Genomic DNA, 18,805 nt, shown 5'->3' with positions numbered 1-18,805 from the left:
TGATGAAGTTTATATTATTTATTTTAAGGTTCAGGATGGAGTGGATTCATTTTTATTCCAGCTTCTTGTGTTGGGAAGCCTGACCACTAGTTGTGGATATGTTTGGAGGAAGTCTGTCATGGACTATTACATCATTGAATCTTTGAATGTTTTAGTCAGAGATCCTTTCACCCAGGTTATTATTTTACAGAAATGCTGGAATATTTGGATAATTAAGAAATTTCTTGGTCAAGAATATAAATGTCTTGGTGTACTATATATAATTAGAGATCTATTTAAAGTTGTTTGGTCAAGAAATGAAAATTTTTCAATGTTTAAAATTTGATATTAACTATTTCTTTAAATCTGTGACATTTAATGAATATTGAATGAAGCTTCTTTGTTAACATCTTGAAAACACCCATTGCTGTTATGTGTCAGTTGTTTGAAAAAACAGGATTGATTTAACATTTGTAATATCACAATAAACCAAGATATTATACCCCCGCTTTAAAAAAGGGGGGGTATACTGTTTTACCTCTGTCTGTCCGTCAGTCCGTCCGTCAGTCCGTCCGTCAGTCAGTCCGTCCCATGAAACTTTCGTCACATTTTTCTCAGGAACTACACATCCACCCTTTCTGTAATTTGGTATCAACATTTATATATGTCAGCCATACCGTGTGATGCGTTTTCAGATTCATCACTTGACAACTTCCTGCTTACCGAACACTTGTCTGATTTTACACATTATAGCCAAGTTGAAAATTTTCGTCACATTTTTCTCAGGAACTACAATACAAGGATTTCTGAAATTTGGTTTCAGGATTTATATAAGTCAGCTATACCGTGTGATGCGTTTTCAGATTCATCACTCGACAACTTCCTGTTTACCGAACACTTGTATGATTTTACACATGATAGCCAAGTTGAAAATTTTCGTCACATTTTTCTCAGGAACTACAATACAAGGATTTCTGAAATTTGGTTTCAGGATTTATATAAGTCAGCTATGCCGTGTGATGCGTTTTCAGATTCATCACTCGACAACTTCCTGTTTACCGAACACTTGCATATTTTTACACTATTAATATTATCCACTTGCGGCGGGGGTATCATCAGTGAGCAGTAGCTCGCAGTTTCACTTGTTATATTTAATTTCAACAAATGTGATAATATATTTTAGATTGATATATTTACAATGAAAAAAACAACTGTAAACCACTCTTCACAATGGATAATTTGTTAAAAGTTTCATTCTTTAAAAAAAATGGTTTGTACATGGATAAAAAAGAATAGGTGGTATGATTGCCAATGTGACAACTCTTCACAAGAGATGCATTAATTAGCAACTATAGGTCACTGTATGGCCTTCAACAAGGCCCATACTGCATAGTCAGCTAATAAAGACCCTGAAATTACAAATGTAGATCAATTCAAACGAGAAAAACTAACCTTATTTATTAACAATATAATGAACAAAATCAAATATCATATACAGCAACAAACGACAACCACTGAATTTAAGGCTCCCCACCTGGGACAGAAGCTCAACTGAAATGAAATTTATTTAAGCATTACATAGATAAATATTTAAAGTGTGAACTTATTATGTATATCTTCATACATGTATTATGACTTTGAACTTTTAAAAGAGTTGAAAATTTGTTTTTGTAAGTCCATCAAATTTCTGTTTCATTTCAGTTACTGTGTTATTCTTTTGCAGGGCAGAGACCTGACATATCTGCATAATTTTTTACAAGTGCTACCTCATGTGATGTGCAGATCTCCAAAAGAAAACCTCATGATTCTAAATGGAAGAAAACCTCCAAACTTCTCAGAACATGACAGACTATTTGATACTCAAGAATACCAAAGTTCTACCTTCCAAAGACCATATCAGTGCCTTAAAGGGCTTGGTGTCAATAATAGACCAGATTCTGACCATCCCACCAATCCAGATGACGAAAAAAGAAACTGCCTTCTGACCCTTCTAAGGTTTGTTTTATTGCAATGTTTATGTAGCTTATTGCAGATGATATGTATTTCAAAAATTTGCAGAAAACTTATATATGCTGTTAAATACCCAAATCAGTGAAGATCATTAAACAATTTATTTTATTGAATCAAAGTGGCAAACAATTTGAAGCCATTTTTTCTAAAATAAGAAAAAAGACTTACTAGTAAATATGTATTTTTGTAGATATTGTGGAGTGAACGATCCCTCATGGTCAGAGTTGCATCACTTTGTTAGTTTTCTAAATGCCCAGTTGAAGGATTTTACGGTTTCAGTATTCTGTGGTGCTGCTGCTCAATCAGATCTACCAGGATTTCAGAAGTTTGTATTGCGATTTCTCATACAGATGTCCAGGGTATGTAACATTGGTTTTTATGGTGATGTTAATCTGTAATGTGAAATTCAAGCTAAAGCATAGGACAGTATAATTGAGACAGTCATAACAAATGCAAATTAACTAGAAAATAGTATAAGCACATCCTTATATTAAATTAACATCTCGTTCAGAACCCCTTGACTTTAGCAATGTTTCAGCTTGGAAATACAATTTAAAATTTCTTTTTTGCAGGATTTCTCAACAAGATCTCTTGTGATAAGTGAAGAATCTCCAAGCTGCCATGTGGTAAACAGAGGAGACAATAATGAGGACAATGATGATATTATACAGCAGTATCAAATGAGGCACAAGTGGGAAGCAAGGTAATTAAATGTTATATCTAATTCTTGCTGATTTAACCTTTTCCTAACGATTTGATTATTTTTATTTATTTAACATGTGATTCCTTTGATCTCAGTTATTCATTGGTCAAAATTTCGATTATGACGTCAAGTGTTCCTGCTTTTCTCTGTATTCCCTATTGTGATGTCATGAAAAAGGCGACCATGTCTGATAATGTTGCATAAAAAGAACACACCTTTGTGCAGAGCAATAGAATAGAAGGAAGGAGTTTGTCTGCATACTCAGGCCCGTAGCCAGGAATTTCCAAGGGGGGGGTTCGTTGGACTCATGAACTCGACTTTAACAGTCACAATTTGAACAAAACGTTGACTTTAACAGTGTTTATTTGATTTCAAGGGGAGTTCTGACCCCCCTGGCTACGGGTATGATACTGTTTACAAATCATTTGAGGAACAGTTTCCACCACCAAATTTTGAGTAATACGATATTTATCCGCTCTTGACAGTTAAATTTTAAATATTTAAAACGCTCAGCAAGCCTCGGTTTTAAATTTGAAAATTGAACTGTGCATTCATGGGAAAACGTGTCTTAAAAAATCAAATTCAGAGCAGCAAGTACAATGTTTTATGTTATATAATAGCAATTCTGAAAGTATCTGGGTCTTTTTTTAAAATTTAAATAGTAGATTCGTAGGAATTTCTTATCTCTTTCTGTATTATAAATTATATGGTTTGCCACTGACCTCCTACAGATCTATTTAGGGTTAGTTAAATTCTTATAGGGTAAGGCTGAAGGCCAAATCTCCTATGCATTTTGTAGAAAAATAAACAATAATGTACAGATTACCATATATTTAATTTGCATAAACCATGTGTTTGGTACATAGTAGATTGTTCCAGGATTCAAAATGTGTCAGAAGATAAACAAAATAATTTCTTTTTTTTATTCCAGACCTCACCCATACTTATTTTTTAACCCAGACCATCACAGTATGACCTTCCTAGGTTTTTATATCGATGAAGCAACAGGAAATCTTATTGATCAACAAACAGGAGAAATACTAGAACCAAACATGATGGACCAAAACTTATTTAAATCATTAAAGAGAAACAATGTTAATTTGATAGAGAGCTTTGATGATTTACCAAGGTAATATTTTATTTTACTTCTCACTGTTTTAGAGTTGTCAGTAGAAAGTTGCCTGTGCTACACATTTGTAATTTTCTATTCTATAAGAAATTTCTTCACAGGTCTCACGACTAACAATCAGCCCTGTTTGGTGGACATACATTTGTTTAGAAATACGAGTTATGTGCAAATGGTTATGATGGAGCTATATTGTTATCAATATGTCTGTCCATTTGTCCAAAATAAAATTTTGTCACACTTTTGTTAGTAACTGTTGAACAGAATATTTTCACAAGGGAGACAATCGTGATCAGCAATAGTTAGCCAATCAATTTCATCTCTTGATGAATGGCACATTGTAAACATGCAAACATTGGAACTCCTACGAAAATGTCTAGTTGTATTGTCAAAATTGTACCATAAACAAATATACTGAATAGAAGCTTATGAACACATCTTACTTTCTAAATGTCACAGTACATTTGTAAAAATGGATATTTCTGATACTTATATGATTCAGCTGTCTAACAAGTACAATAATTTAAGCACATTATGTTAAAGGCAGGAGAAGATAATAAAACTCTGTCAGGTGATGGGATTAGAAAATGCATATGATCCAGATGACACCTATGAGCTGACCACAGATAATGTGAAAAAGATGCTGGCAATACACATGAGATTCAGGTATGTTTATGGATGATTTGAGCAAAAACCTGTACAATTTCAGAGAAAAAATTGTGTTTCAAGTAGGGCTAATTTGAAAAATACATTCATAATTCCCAATTGCAAATGAATTATCTTTGAAGTGCATGTTGAATTTAAAATTGATTTACATTTAAAATTGGATAAATCAGCTTTTTTTATATTTGTTTCACAATTTTATCATTTTAATTAATAGTGTGATTTTATAAGCAAAAGATTTTACTTACATTGGAATCCCTACTTGTTTTGGGGGTTTCTCTAGAAGCAAATCAAAGACCACATCATTGCTGTTGTGGGGTTAGGTATATCAAACACTTGTCCCTTCATTCAAAATTTTTTATCCAGTTTTTTTATGAGTTTATTGGTCCACTAAATCTAGTTGTAGTTATTCTTGTAGATATTTATCTCATTTTTGGGTTGAAAGAGTTTAATGGGGATTTACATATCAAGCTTATGCCTTGTTCAATATGATCTACTCTTAAATATTATCCCCCTTATAACTTAATTACTTAAAAAAAAAAAACCTTCACAGAATTTCATAATAAAATGTCTTTGTGTACCTCCTTTTTAACCGGATTTTTGTGACAAAAATGTGGGTTATTGATTTGGGGATGTACGGCGGGCGGCCGGGCGGGCGGGCGGCAATCAAATGTTGTCCGTGCATTAACTCATGAACCATTCAACCAAAGCTTTTAAAATTTTAATATGTTATTACTGACAACTATACGGAGGTCAAGTTCAATAATGGCGATTTTGACTTTTACCGTTCAGGAGTTATGGTTCTTGAAAGATTGAAAAATGGAGTTTTCAGTCATGTCCGTGCATTTACTCATGAACTGTTCTACCAAAGCTTCCCAAATTTTAATATGTTGTTACTGATGACAGAATGGAGGTCAAGTTCAATAATGACGATTTTGACTTTTACCGTTCAGGAGTTATGGTTCTTGAAAGATTGAAAAATGGAGTTTCCAGTCGTGTCCGTGCATTTATGCATGAACTGTTCTACCTAAGCTTTCCGAAATTTTAATATGCTGTTACTGATGACAAAATGGAGGTCAAGTTCAATAATGACGATTTTGACTTTTACCGTTCAGGAGTTATGGTTCTTGAAAGATTGAAAAATGGTGTTTCCCGTCGTGTCCGTGCATTTTCTCATGAACCATTCAACCAAAGCTTTTGAAATTTTAATATGTTGTTACTGATGACAAAATAGAGGTCAAGTTCCATAAAATATTGATTTTGACTTTTACTGATCAGGAGTTATGGTTCTTGAAAGATCGTAAAATGGTGTTTCCATTTACGTTGTTGCATTTACTCATGAACCATTCAATCTAAGCTTTTCAAATATTATTATTTCAAAATGTTGATACTGATGACAAAATGGAGGTCAAATTTGATATTGATGATTTTCACTTTCACCATTCATCAGTAATGGTTCTTGTGATATTGCCAGGACACAAATAAATGTAAATAAATCCGGTTTGCTGTCGTTGTGACAGCCTCTTGTTTGTTTTTTTATTAGAATTATTTTTTTTGGAGTTTGCCTTTGCCATTGACTTTTGTCATTGCCTAATATGGGCTTGGGAATTTTATTTTGTGAGTTTTATCACAATATCCCTAGCTTGTTCTTCTTTCAGGTGTGACATTCCAGTGATCATCATGGGAGAAACAGGTTGTGGAAAAACTCGCCTAGTAAAGTATATGTGTTCTCTTCAACAACCTCCAGGAATAGATGTGCAGAATATGATATTGATGAAGGTTTATGTTCTATGACAATAAACACTATTATGATGTTTGTTTTAAAAAGAATGAACAGAAATGATCAAAGGCTATGGGCCAATCTTTTTTTCTTTTACATTAAAGTTTACAAAGTTTCCATCTTTCCTATATACATATATATATGTATCCATTGTCCTTGATATAAATAAGAAGATGTGGCATGAGTGCCAATTAGTCAACTCTCCATCCAAGTCACAATGTATAAAAAGGTCATTTTCATGGTACAGTGACTGCTTGAATTTCTCACCTATTATGAGTAATAGGATAGCAATATTTGGCATATGATTTCTTGCAAGGTATGTGTGTCCATCAAATAGGATATACCTGACATCAACCCCATTTCATGGATCAATGACCAATGTTAAAGTTCTGTGATTAGGTCTGTTTTCTAAGAAACTATAAGCAGTATGTCAACCATATATTGTGTAAAGATTAATTGTAAGGTGTACATTTCTGTCTGACAAAATTTATCTTACCTTGACCTCATTGTCATGGATCTTTAAAAATGCTGAGTTAATGTGATACTCGTGGTTAAATTTTATCTTAAAGACTTTCAACATAAAATCAGTGGTCAGTAAAACAGGCAAGCATTTTCATATGTCACAAATAAAGCCTTTGATGTTACATCAACAACTACACAAAATAACCAGATAAATGAAATTACAGGACTTAACATTCCTTAATATATTACAGGTACATGGTGGAACTACAGGTTCTGATATAATCAGAAAGGTAAAACAGGCAGAAGAAATGGCAAGACAGAATTCTATGCAATACGTTTATATGGACACTGTACTTTTCTTTGATGAGGCAAACACTACAGAAGCTATTGGGGTCATCAAAGAAATAATGTGTGACAAAACCTTAGGTGGAAATCCAGTGCAATTACATAAAAGACTGAAAATAGTTGCTGCGTGTAACCCTTACAAGAAGTATGTTTAATGCTATTGATATCAGAGAATATTTTAAAACCGTAGTGATTTTGTAATACAAATTATTTTATGTCATCTTAAAAGATTTATATTTATTGCGAACCCTATCATAGTTTTCCATAGATTCATCTGCAAGTTACCTGTCCATTTAAACTTTTGTAAGTTCTATTGTCCCATTGAACAAATACAACAGGTATTGTTCTCTGTATAGTTTATTTGATGGGACCTTTAAATTTCTTCCAAGAGAAATCTATCACTCATTGATTAATTTACCTGAGTAAAAAAAAATTCTTCCAAATAAATGAAAATACACTTGTTATTGTTCAATATACCCTGGTTGTTGTTTTTTATTCTTCATTCAAAACTTTTTTTTATGAAAGGATGTCAATAGTGTATTTATTAGGACATAACTCATTATAATAGATGCCCAAGGTGTATAAATGTGTGTTTTGTTTATTTTTCAAATTCTGTAAACCAACTTATTTCCACAAATAGTTATACATCTCAACTTATTCCCTTTATGTTGATTTCTCAGCTATTTATCTAAATAGATTAATAATTTTCTTGCTGTTTTATGTAAGGGAAGACCAAAAAGTAACATTTGTACAATAATTTATTTGTACTCTTATTTTATAAAATCACTGTTATTTTACTTTTGACCAATACAAGAGCTGCAATATGTGATGCAGTTATAGATGGCATAATGCTTGAAAAATCTGAGAAAATTTTTAAACACTGTGGATATATTCATTAAAATTATCTCCCCTGGTTATTGTTGAGTCTGACTGTTCATGCATTATGTAGTTCTTTTGATTCATGTAAAGTGCAAATTTTGCATTGGATACATTATTTACACATTACATCAATTTAGATAAAAAAAATATTTTAAGAATTACATGATTAATTTGATTAAAAAAACGCTTTAATTTTGCATCTTGAATAATTTTGAAATCTTGAAAATGACTTTGAAATTTATTTTGCAAACTAACGTAACTAAATAATAGCAATGCACACTTGGCTGAGATTCATTTTACTATCATAAATACTGAAGTATGAACAAACAAATCCCCCCTTAGACAAGCTTACCCTCCTAAAGGTTATAAGGTTAATTATACAAAAGTTTGATCAGAAATCAACTTTTAATTTTTGAATCAGTGTTTATATTGAAACTATTAAAAATGTATTATTGATATTGAATAAATACAATGCCACATGCAGTTTTGCAGGAGTTCTTATTTATTATTTGTTCATGTATTTTTATCATTGACAGTTCAATTTTTTGTTCAGGTAAATTAATCAATGAGTGATAGATTTCTCTTGGAAGAAATTTAAAGGTCCCATCAAATAAACTATACAGAGAACAATACCTGTTGTATTTGTTCAATGGGACAATAGAACTTACAAAAGTTTAAATGGACAGGTAACTTGCAGATGAATCTATGGAAAACTATGATAGGGTTCGCAATAATTATACATGTGCTCTGGTAGTATGTGTACACCTTTGCTAAATTCACAATTTACACAATAGAAGATTCAGTAAGTGATGAATTTCCTCTCGATCTGTTTCAAGGATTATATTCTGAACAATTTTTGTCTCGCCTGCAATGGTGGCAATGAGTTTATTTTCATGATTTTCCACATATAATAAAAAGGAACTTGTGTTATCTAGTTTTAAAATGTATTAAAAAAAAAAAAAAATCACCCATTTTTATACTTTCACCATTACGTTCCTGTCTGTCCCTTCATTCATCCATTATCTGATTTAAGTTTGGTTTTAAGATAGTTTATCATGAAAATAATAGTCCCATCAACTTGAAATCATAATTATGAGGTGAACTTTTAAAAATGTATGCCACATTAGGTTTTTGACCCTGATTTGCAAAACCTAGGTTTATTTATCTGGCTGTGGCTTGAACTGTTTGTATAAAGCTTTATATCTCCGAAGGTAGAATACTTGGATGCTGCATACCTTGTATAAATTATGCCAAGATGTTTTTATCTGTCATTAGCCAATCATCTACTGACATCATACGAAACTGCTAGTTGATGAAAATATTTTATAAATATTGGTTCAGAAAGGGTATAATTGCCAAAGATTTAGAAAAATTATTACAGAAGAATTGTACTGTTGTTTAAGTTAATATTGATATATACTTTTTATTGCAGGCATTCTCCAGAATTGATCAAAAGGCTGGAACAAGCCGGTCTTGGTTACCATGTTGATGCCAATGCAACTACAGACAAATTAGGTAAATTTTATCTAAATCATTTGATTGTATCAATTGGCTTACTTTTATTTTACAAATGTTACATTTAAAAAAAATCTTATATTGAAACTATGATGAAAAATATTTTTCCTCATCAGTTGCTGCTTGTTTAATCACAGAGTATTCACTAATGGTGAAATGAATATGTTATTCCTGCTGACTCCACCCAGATAAAGTATTTTGATGAAATTGACATTACTTGCCTAAAAGTATTATGAATGACTTATGGATAAATGGATAATATAACATATGGATCATATGTAAATCAAACAGCAATCCAAAAGGACTGAAAACTACAAAATACATCTTCATGTCATATTTATTTTTATTTTTGTTTTGTTTTACTGCATGAGTTTAGGGTAGCAACATTATTAGTTCACTAATTTGAGTTAAAAATTCATTATGACTAGTTGTAATATCTTCACAAAAATAGCAAAACATATTGAATAAAAACATTAAACTTTATGCTTAAAACTTTATTAACTGGATATTTATACTGAAATTTTAAGGTCATGTGCCAATGAGAAATCTTGTCTACAGAGTCCAGCCATTACCACAGAGCTTGCTTCCTTTAGTTTGGGACTTTGGTCAGTTAGATGCTAATGTAGAACAAATGTATATCAAACAGATGGTCCTCAGATATGTAAGTTCAGTGTACACAAGAAACTAAGCAAAACTCAATTGATTCAATGTTACAACTGTCAAAATATTGAAGATTTTAGATTTCTACTTTAAAACATTTTCTTTTGCTTTTCCTACATTTTAAAAGTATATATTTGTTATACTTCTACCAAGTACAATTACTGTTGTTATAAGGTAATTTTTTGGTTTTGCTATATGTATAGGTAAATAAAAGAATAAATGTTTTCTGGTCTGTGCGTCCGTTCGAATTAGAGTTTTTATTCCATTTTCATGGTCCCCTGAACATAGAAAATGATAGTGCTAGGGACACATTCTTGTTTTTTTCATAAAGTTGTCAGTTTGTATTTGTACAAACTGACAATGTCATGGTAATTAAACAAAAGACAATCAGAATTTTAAACATAAAAAAGAAAAATGATCATTGTTTCATTGTTTCATTATCCCTTCAGTATCTTTCATTGCTCTTTTAGGTCAAACTTCAGTAAAAATGTACTGCACTTTCCTTTTAAGATTTCTGTTTCTATTGGTGTCAAAACATTTAACCAAAAAGAAGTTAATAAAAAAGATGGTGTAAAAAATTGTAAAAAACTATTATGCACACATTCAGGTTATAATAATTTATTTCATTCAGATATATAACAACAATCTGCCAAGATTACAAGGATTGGAGACAGTGGTTAGCAAAATACTTACAGCATCACAAAGTTTCATGAGAAGTCAAAAGGTAACAGTTTTGTTCTCTCGGTTAACCTCCTATAGTTTCACTTGTGTTTTATATTCATTTGCATTAAAACAGTTTATATTTCTATGTTCAATGAACAGTGAAATTAGGGTCTAAACCATATCTTGCCATACAATTTTAAATGTTCACATCATAATGTACATATATTTAAGTTGAAGTGACCACAACAAAGTTGTAAACTAACTTAATGAACAACTTTTCACCTGATATGGAATGAATACCTGGTTCCAGTGTCAAAACCAAAGATTATTGGAAGCCTTAACATACAGTTTTTAATTAGAAACAAAAAAAAGTAATTCATAATTGCTTCAAAATGTGTTCAAGTTTGAAAATGCTTTGATCAACGGCTACATAATTATCTAATCATAAATTATCAGTATTGCTATTTAGAAACTATACAAATACCATTTATCATTGAGCAGATAACCAGTTTCCCCCCTTTTGTCCTAGGAATCTTTGAACCATTTTTAGAATGGAAATATGTTGTTTCATGTATATGGAAAGATTCCAAAAGCCAACATTTATGCTTTCTATCACTATCATGAGCTGATGGCACAGCTCTTTATTATGTGTATAATGTCAATGAGACCGAGACCAAAGACCCCAAAAGCCAAGAATCATCTAGATGTCATTATGGTCTTATGCATTATGAATAGGCAACTCATTCATTTATAAATTGTTAAAGTAAACAAAATGCTGTTCATTGCAGGATGAATGTAGCTTTGTCAGCCTACGTGATGTAGAAAGAGTCTTAAAAGTTATGAGTTGGTTTTACAAACAAAGTAAAGACAAAAAGTCAATGCTGTTTAGCGAAATTAAAAGGAGAACCCCTGAAAAGCAAAGAAGAAATGTCCAAGATGGAGGAACATTTGCTAGATATCTTACAGTAAACAAGGTACCTTAGACAAAAGCATTTATTTATAATATTAATGAAATTTGTATTTCAGTGACAGGGATCCTATGCAAACACTGGTGTGTGGTTTTTAAGTAAAGAAATTAAAATATTTTTTTTTACTAAAACATGTGATTGATATAGATTATGTTTTTTCAAATATTCTTTCACAAATTCAAGTTAGTCATTTGTATGGCTTTTATTCAAATTAACACTGCATCTCAAAAAGAAAACTAACACCTTATCTGTAACACTTGTTAGTCCTTTTTCAGCCCAAGCTTGATTTGTGTTTAACTCCACTTTAAGCACTATAGGGGGTCTTTAGTTTCAGCAGGTTAAGGAAGCAGGAATTCCCCCAGAGCCACCAACCTTCAGTAAGGAAAAACCGACAATTCTTGTAAATTAAGATTAGAGTCTACATCAGCCTCAGCGTTGACAGGCTTTTGATACAGTAGTTCGTCTAGATCTACTTTGACCGCTCTGCCGTGGAGTTCTTGAAAGGCCAGGAAAAATAAATTAATGTTATTGTTATACAGTGCATTCCGGTTATTTGCATAGCCTATTTGTCAGACGAAATTATGCAATAAAGCGGAGTATGCTTATATCCGAAATGCCAGAATACGGAGTCAAATCGCCGCTAGTGCAGATCAGTAAAGGAAATACCGAAGAAAGACATCTAAAGAAAGATGAACGTCCTTAATCCACTTGCATTGACTTGCAACATATTGAATGCTTACATGTACTTATTCTAATAAAAGTAATTTGTCTAGTGTCATGCTTTTTTTTTCATTGTGTATTCTTTCAATAAAGTTTATTAACACATTTAGTTTGAGTTTATTTATGTACCGACTTTTCCTTTACCTGAGATACGAAAAGAAAATTGTTCTAAAAATAGATTTGTTTCTATGACCCGGATGTACAAATTATATTGTTACGCTTTGATTAAAATAAACTGTTGAACCATTAATGCTACACAGTTTATAATCATTTTATACAGTAAATGTGTAATGAACTGCCTTTTATATGCAGTATTTACCGATTGCACAGTGATGTAACGCTGTTACTTTGCCCTTGTTAGTTTCGTATATATGCAAAGCAGTTAACAGGTAATGGGACCCTGCACAGGTTATTAGCTGGACACGAGTGTTGAAAGAGAAAATATAATAATTAGAAGTTAATGTTCTTTTAAAAAAAAATAAAAAATGAAAGATTGATGTATGAAATTCTTCAACCATATATAAATGCCCTGTAATATTTAACATAAATGTAGGTCACCCCTAGCCGAATTACGAGATTGCACATTGGATAATTATAGTATAACTAATCGCCGTATTTGAATATCAAAAATAAGACAACGCGTGACCGAACGACGCATGGATTAAACGAGTGCGCAGCACGAGTTTAATCCATAGCGGCGTTCGGTCACAAGTTGTCTTATTTTTGATATTCAAATACGGCGATTAGTTATTCTTTTTATTACATTGGCAAATGGCTTTTTTTTTTAATGAAATTAATGTGGAAAATGTAAGGAACTATATCTTTTTCCTACGCATTGACAATTTGTTTTGATTCGACGTTATCGACGTCTTGACAACGCCTATTGTTGTATGACGTCAGAGAGTGAAATAACCACGTTTATTTCACATGTGAAATTATCGGTTTTTATCTAACTGGGAAATCAATGTAATTCATTGCAATAAATGTAATAATCATCGATAATTAGCAGGCTTTATATTTTTTATAAATACACCCAAAATGCAATCCAGTGGCGGATCCAGAACTTTTCCGAAGAGGGGGCCCTCTCCAGTCATGCTTCAGTGATTCCATATATAATCAACCAAATTTTTCCCACAAAAGGGGGGGGCCCCCCTGGATCCACCTTTGCAATCTACGAGTTATCTATGAACAATGTTTGAAATCCAATCAATAATTAACACCTTTCTAGATAGAAGATCATAGAATGGTGTTTTTACAACAATCAGCTGATTGACATTTTTATGACCTTGAGATAGAATATTGGAAACTTTACCTGTGTACACATCGAGGCCTTTTTTATAATCATATAAACACGAAAGAAACTGTTTTAAAACTTTATTTAAATAACACAGAAGTAAATGTGAAATAATATAAAAAATTATGATGCATTCAAGAATAATATACTTACCAAATTGCCGTTTCCAGTCAAAAATCTGGTCAGTTTTAACTAAGCATATCTAGCTGGCGATTATTTTCTATGCAATTAACCGAAATGCCACTTGTGGGGCTATGCATATAACCGTACAATTTAACATTAGCTAAATGGGAAATGGTTTTGTGCAGGAGAAAAGTATGCAATTAACTGAATTATGCTATTAAGTGGAATCAACTGTACATAGAGTGTATTATGAATATGAATAAAAAAACAGAAATTTTGTAAATTACTGACAAATTGATCTGACTTTTAAACAATATAATTAACATTTCAGGATATTGATGATGTGACTAGATCTCTTGTTCTTGCTTTGGGTGTGTGTTATCATTCCTGTCTAAAGAAAAGGAAAGAGTACAGAGAACATGTGTCTAGATATTTTGTACATCCTTTATCGTTACCAGGGAAAGCAGACCAAATTAAGGAAGAAATAGAAAAGTGAGTGTATATGTATGAAAATATGGGAACACATTTATTTTGCATATAGAAAGCTATTTAGAAAATCAGAAAATGGGTATAATTAACAATGAGTCAGCTTTCCACCAGAGACCAAATTGCCTTCAAAAATGAGCAAAACCCATAGTCATCTATTAGAGGCCTGGAAATGATGAAAATACTCAAGGCCTGATATTAGATTTTCCCCTTGATACTAAAATTCAAATAAACATTCTTTAAAAAGAAATTGACCGATAGTTGAAAATTTTCAGATTGCTTCAAAGGATAAATATACAGAGTATATATACCCATAAATTCTTAACTGTTTTATTTTGAGATCTTTATGTTCAGAGATTCTATTATGATACAAATAATAAGACAAAATGGTATGATTGCCAATAAAACAGCTATTAAAAAAAAGCAACTAAAGGTCATCTTAGATATTAATAATAAGCAAACCCATTACTTATAGTCAGCCAGAAAAGACCTGACAAAATGAAACAATTCAAGCAAAAAATTATGCCCGTATTTGGGCTTAAACAACTCAAACAATTGTGAGGGATTACATTGATTTATAAATTACACTGTCTCTTACATTAACTTTTGAAATTCAACCTTACTTTCAACATTAGGATCATATTTTTTAGATAATCAAGCACCTTTTAATTGTAGATGTCAGTTAGTTTTTGTCGAGAAGATGATATTGGCTCCAAACATTGCCAAAAACCAGGCTTTGAAGGAAAATGTGTTTTTGATGGTCATATGCATAGAGCTGAAAATACCTATGTTCTTAGTAGGCAAACCTGGAAGTTCCAAGTCTCTTGCAAAAACTTTAGTTTCTGATGCTATGCAAGGGAATGCTGCACACTGTGATTTCTATAAAAGCTTTAAACAGGTATATAATTAAAAGTGTGAGATTTTGATTGTTATTGATCTTTAAGAAAAAATTGTGAAAGGAAATTTGATGTATAGGTGTTTGGCACAAAGTGAGAAATTAATAAATGTGAGTCTAAGGTAAATGAAAAACAATTATACTAAGATTTGCTCACACTGAAAATGAGCTATCGCAATTACTTGGTCTTCGTGAATATGCATGAAATGATTGCCACTTGTCATTAGAAAAAATTCAATAACATTTTTAGGTATTTCTTACTAAAATCTGTCCATCTTTGAAAGGTTTCAAACATTTTTTACTTGTCCTGACATCACATATTTTCAAATAAATTCCTGAAGTTTTATCGAAATACAGATATTTCTGCTAACTTTCTTAACCTCCTTGACACATGTAAAAAGCTTACTTTTGACTGTAACTTTGTAAAACTGTAAGTTTATGGTTTATCATCAGTCCTTATGTGGTTTCCAATAAAAAAATCCAAATAAAGTATGAAATTGATTTTTTGATAATTGGTCTCAAGCTTTATTATGAAAACTTGTACTATGTGACTAATAAATGTGTAAGAGGCAGGATTATTATTTGATTTCAGGTTCAAATAGTTTCCTTCCAGTGTAGTCCTTTATCTACCCCTGATGGAATTCTAGGCACATTTGAAGACTGTGCTTCATATCAAAAAGATAAAAACCTGGACAAATTTGTATCAGTGGTGGTACTGGATGAGATAGGTTTAGCTGAAGATTCATCCAGAATGCCTTTAAAGGTATTTTAAAAATTATCTCTTTATGCAAAGGGTCATGTAAAAATGATTTTATGCTCCTTTCCAAAGTTCTTTAGGTGTTAATTATTTTAATCTTGTCATAAATATTTAATATATAAGCATAAGTTTGCCTATCCTTCTTTTGTATAAATCATTTTTCTTCGTTTAAAGATAACATGATTTTGGATCTTAAGTCTTTTGTGATGTTATTATTTCACTGAAACATTTTTTTAAAATACACAATATTAGTAAACAAATGTGAAAAGATTATATTTTTTGTCATTGATTGTCAGAGGAAGAAATTTTTGAACTTAAGAATTAATTAAAAGTTGATAGAATCTTAATTTTCTGGATGAAATAATCTGATTTCAGACACTTCATCCTTTGCTGGAAGATGGTTGTTTGGGTGATGAAAAACCGTTGCCGCACAAAAAGGCATGTATACCTGAAATATGAGTTTAATTGATTAAATATATTTCATACTGTGCTGTAAAAACAAGAGGTGTTTCTGGAGAAACCAGGTTTCATCTGTTAAATACATACTTTCATACTTGCTCACAGTAATATGTGGTTGAAGTGGAGACATTAAATATGATACCTAATGTTTTTGTGAAAACTCTTTACTTGGTCTGAAGGGGACCAACTGGAGTGACAAATTATTGTCTCTATCCAACATTTCATTGAAATGTGGCAGTTCAATTTCTGAACCTAATTTTAATTGATCCAATGTGCAGTTGCTACTGCTATGCTGTATTCTTAAAGTTTTATCATCCTGGACTTTAAATATTTTTACTGAACATCTAAGCAAATAACTATTAATCAGATATGGTTATCATTGACCAAGATTTACCTGTCTCTTTCATTCTCTTTGGTGAGACAGAAAATATACCTTTTCCAATGATAAATATATATTTAAATGTTTCTTGGAAATCTCAGAAACAGTTGGTCAAGATTTTTCTGGTCTTGGATATTTGCTGATGTTAGTTTTAGATTTGAAATGTCTTATTATGTTGGTTGTTAGTAACAACTGTAAGATTTATTATTGATAAATATACTTTATAAATCAGGTGCTTTTGAACTTTTCTTCTTTTCATAATTTACATTTATATACAAAGGTTGCTTTTATTGGCATTTCCAACTGGGCATTGGATCCTGCTAAAATGAATCGAGGGATTTTTGTACAGAGAGATGTACCAGATAGAGAGGAATTGCTGAGTAGTGCACAGTATGTATAAAATGTTTCCCTTTGGAAATTTTTGTCAGCTTTGATATCACTAAATTTTAATAAGCACGTTTTTAGTTTTGTTGATTAATTAAAAATAGTTATTGAAAAACTGGTCATTATCGTGATATATGGACTGCCCACAGGACAGTGGTATTGACTAAGATAGTGATAATGACTGAGCCGATGGCGAGGTCATTATCGCTGTGGCAGTCAATACCACTGCCCTACGGGCAGTCCATGTATCCTGATAATGACCAGTTTTTCAAGAACTATTATGTTTATTTCATTGAGAAACAATGTTTTGGAAAATTCTCATAAATTCAAAATGCCTACAGCGAACTCGAGTAGTTGTACGATTTCTATGGCAAAGAGTTAAGACCAGTTGTAGTAATACTGCCATTCATTTTAGTGCAATTTTTCAGTATATAAATACTTATTAATCAAGTTATCTTTAATTTTATAATTAACGAAAACATATAATAAACATTTCAACAACTTTTAAAAATATAATCATATAATAAAAACAGGAACATGTTTTATAAAAGGTACATCTCTCTAAAAAGAGAAACCACGCCCCACTGGTCATTAACAGAAAAATCACGCCCCAACGGTCATTAACAGACGGAAACCACGCCCCAACGGTCATTATCAGACGGAAACCACACCCCAACGGTCATTATCAGACGGAAACCACGCCCCAACGGTCATTATCATGTAAAAGTTCGTTAACGACCGGTTTTCTGGTCCGTCTTTTTCTGTTAATGACCGATGGAATTTATTACTGAAGAATAATGAATGTCATGTGACCCCTTTTAATCCAATAAGAGAATCTTATTCTCAACCGATATGAAATAATAGGGATTAATAATTTAACATGTTTAAAGTAAATGTGTTATATGTTCTACAAAGGAGGAGTAGAAATTCTGATGTTAAGGTTTGACAATTATTTTTCCATTTTTTTCAGCAAAATTTGTTCCACTGATGAATTTGTACAGGACATGATACATCCTATGATAGAACCTTTAGCAATGTCCTATCTTAAAGTATTTGATAAGGCAGCAACAGCTAAGAGAGAATTCTATGGATTACGAGACTTTTACAGGTATGAACTTTTATTAAGTTAAAAGGGATTTGTACATTTAAAAAAACTTTATATTGGTATACAACTGTATATAACTTTGATGACATATATTTTAGAATATATATATTGTTTTTACATCCAGATGATCTACATATAATTCCAAGCATATTGTGTTATAAAATATATGAGACCTATTTTCTAATGTTAATTTTTTTTCAGTTTGTTAAAGATGTTGTATGGATTTATATCAATATCTAGAAAGAAACCAACATGGTATCAATTAAAACATTGCATTTTAAGAAATTTTGGTGGACTGCCAGATGAAATTGTCAAACCAGTTGATATATTTTCCAGAAATTTAGCACATTTAGTGATTACCAATGCAAAGGTAAGCCTAAATCATAATCTGCTAATTTTATGCCCCACCCCACCTACGATAGTAGAGGGGCATTATGTTTTCTGGTCTGT

The 18,805-nt window shown here is 31.6% G+C and overlaps 1 protein-coding gene across 1 annotated transcript in view; it reads left to right on the top strand.

The window, feature by feature from the left end:
• The window catches only part of LOC143060974 (E3 ubiquitin-protein ligase rnf213-alpha-like), a 170,144-nt gene that overhangs the window by 67,375 nt on the left and 83,964 nt on the right, over nt 1–18,805 (top strand). The window contains exons 28-46 of the mRNA XM_076233657.1: nt 29–175; nt 1,703–1,974; nt 2,180–2,348; nt 2,562–2,692; nt 3,624–3,821; nt 4,362–4,484; nt 6,140–6,260; nt 6,975–7,213; nt 9,380–9,462; nt 9,990–10,123; nt 10,754–10,846; nt 11,574–11,759; nt 14,222–14,382; nt 15,052–15,274; nt 15,864–16,034; nt 16,404–16,466; nt 17,147–17,256; nt 18,221–18,358; nt 18,557–18,725. Coding sequence (XP_076089772.1) covers nt 29–175; nt 1,703–1,974; nt 2,180–2,348; nt 2,562–2,692; nt 3,624–3,821; nt 4,362–4,484; nt 6,140–6,260; nt 6,975–7,213; nt 9,380–9,462; nt 9,990–10,123; nt 10,754–10,846; nt 11,574–11,759; nt 14,222–14,382; nt 15,052–15,274; nt 15,864–16,034; nt 16,404–16,466; nt 17,147–17,256; nt 18,221–18,358; nt 18,557–18,725 — 2,931 coding nt within the window. The remainder of the gene's footprint in view (nt 1–28; nt 176–1,702; nt 1,975–2,179; nt 2,349–2,561; nt 2,693–3,623; nt 3,822–4,361; nt 4,485–6,139; nt 6,261–6,974; nt 7,214–9,379; nt 9,463–9,989; nt 10,124–10,753; nt 10,847–11,573; nt 11,760–14,221; nt 14,383–15,051; nt 15,275–15,863; nt 16,035–16,403; nt 16,467–17,146; nt 17,257–18,220; nt 18,359–18,556; nt 18,726–18,805) is intronic.

The sequence above is a fragment of the Mytilus galloprovincialis genome, chromosome 1, assembly GCF_965363235.1.
Source record: "Mytilus galloprovincialis chromosome 1, xbMytGall1.hap1.1, whole genome shotgun sequence".
In the NCBI taxonomy this organism is placed as follows: domain Eukaryota; kingdom Metazoa; phylum Mollusca; class Bivalvia; order Mytilida; family Mytilidae; genus Mytilus; species Mytilus galloprovincialis.
The sequence above is the reverse complement of the archived record's forward strand: the minus strand, read 5'-3'. Positions and strand labels throughout refer to the sequence as shown.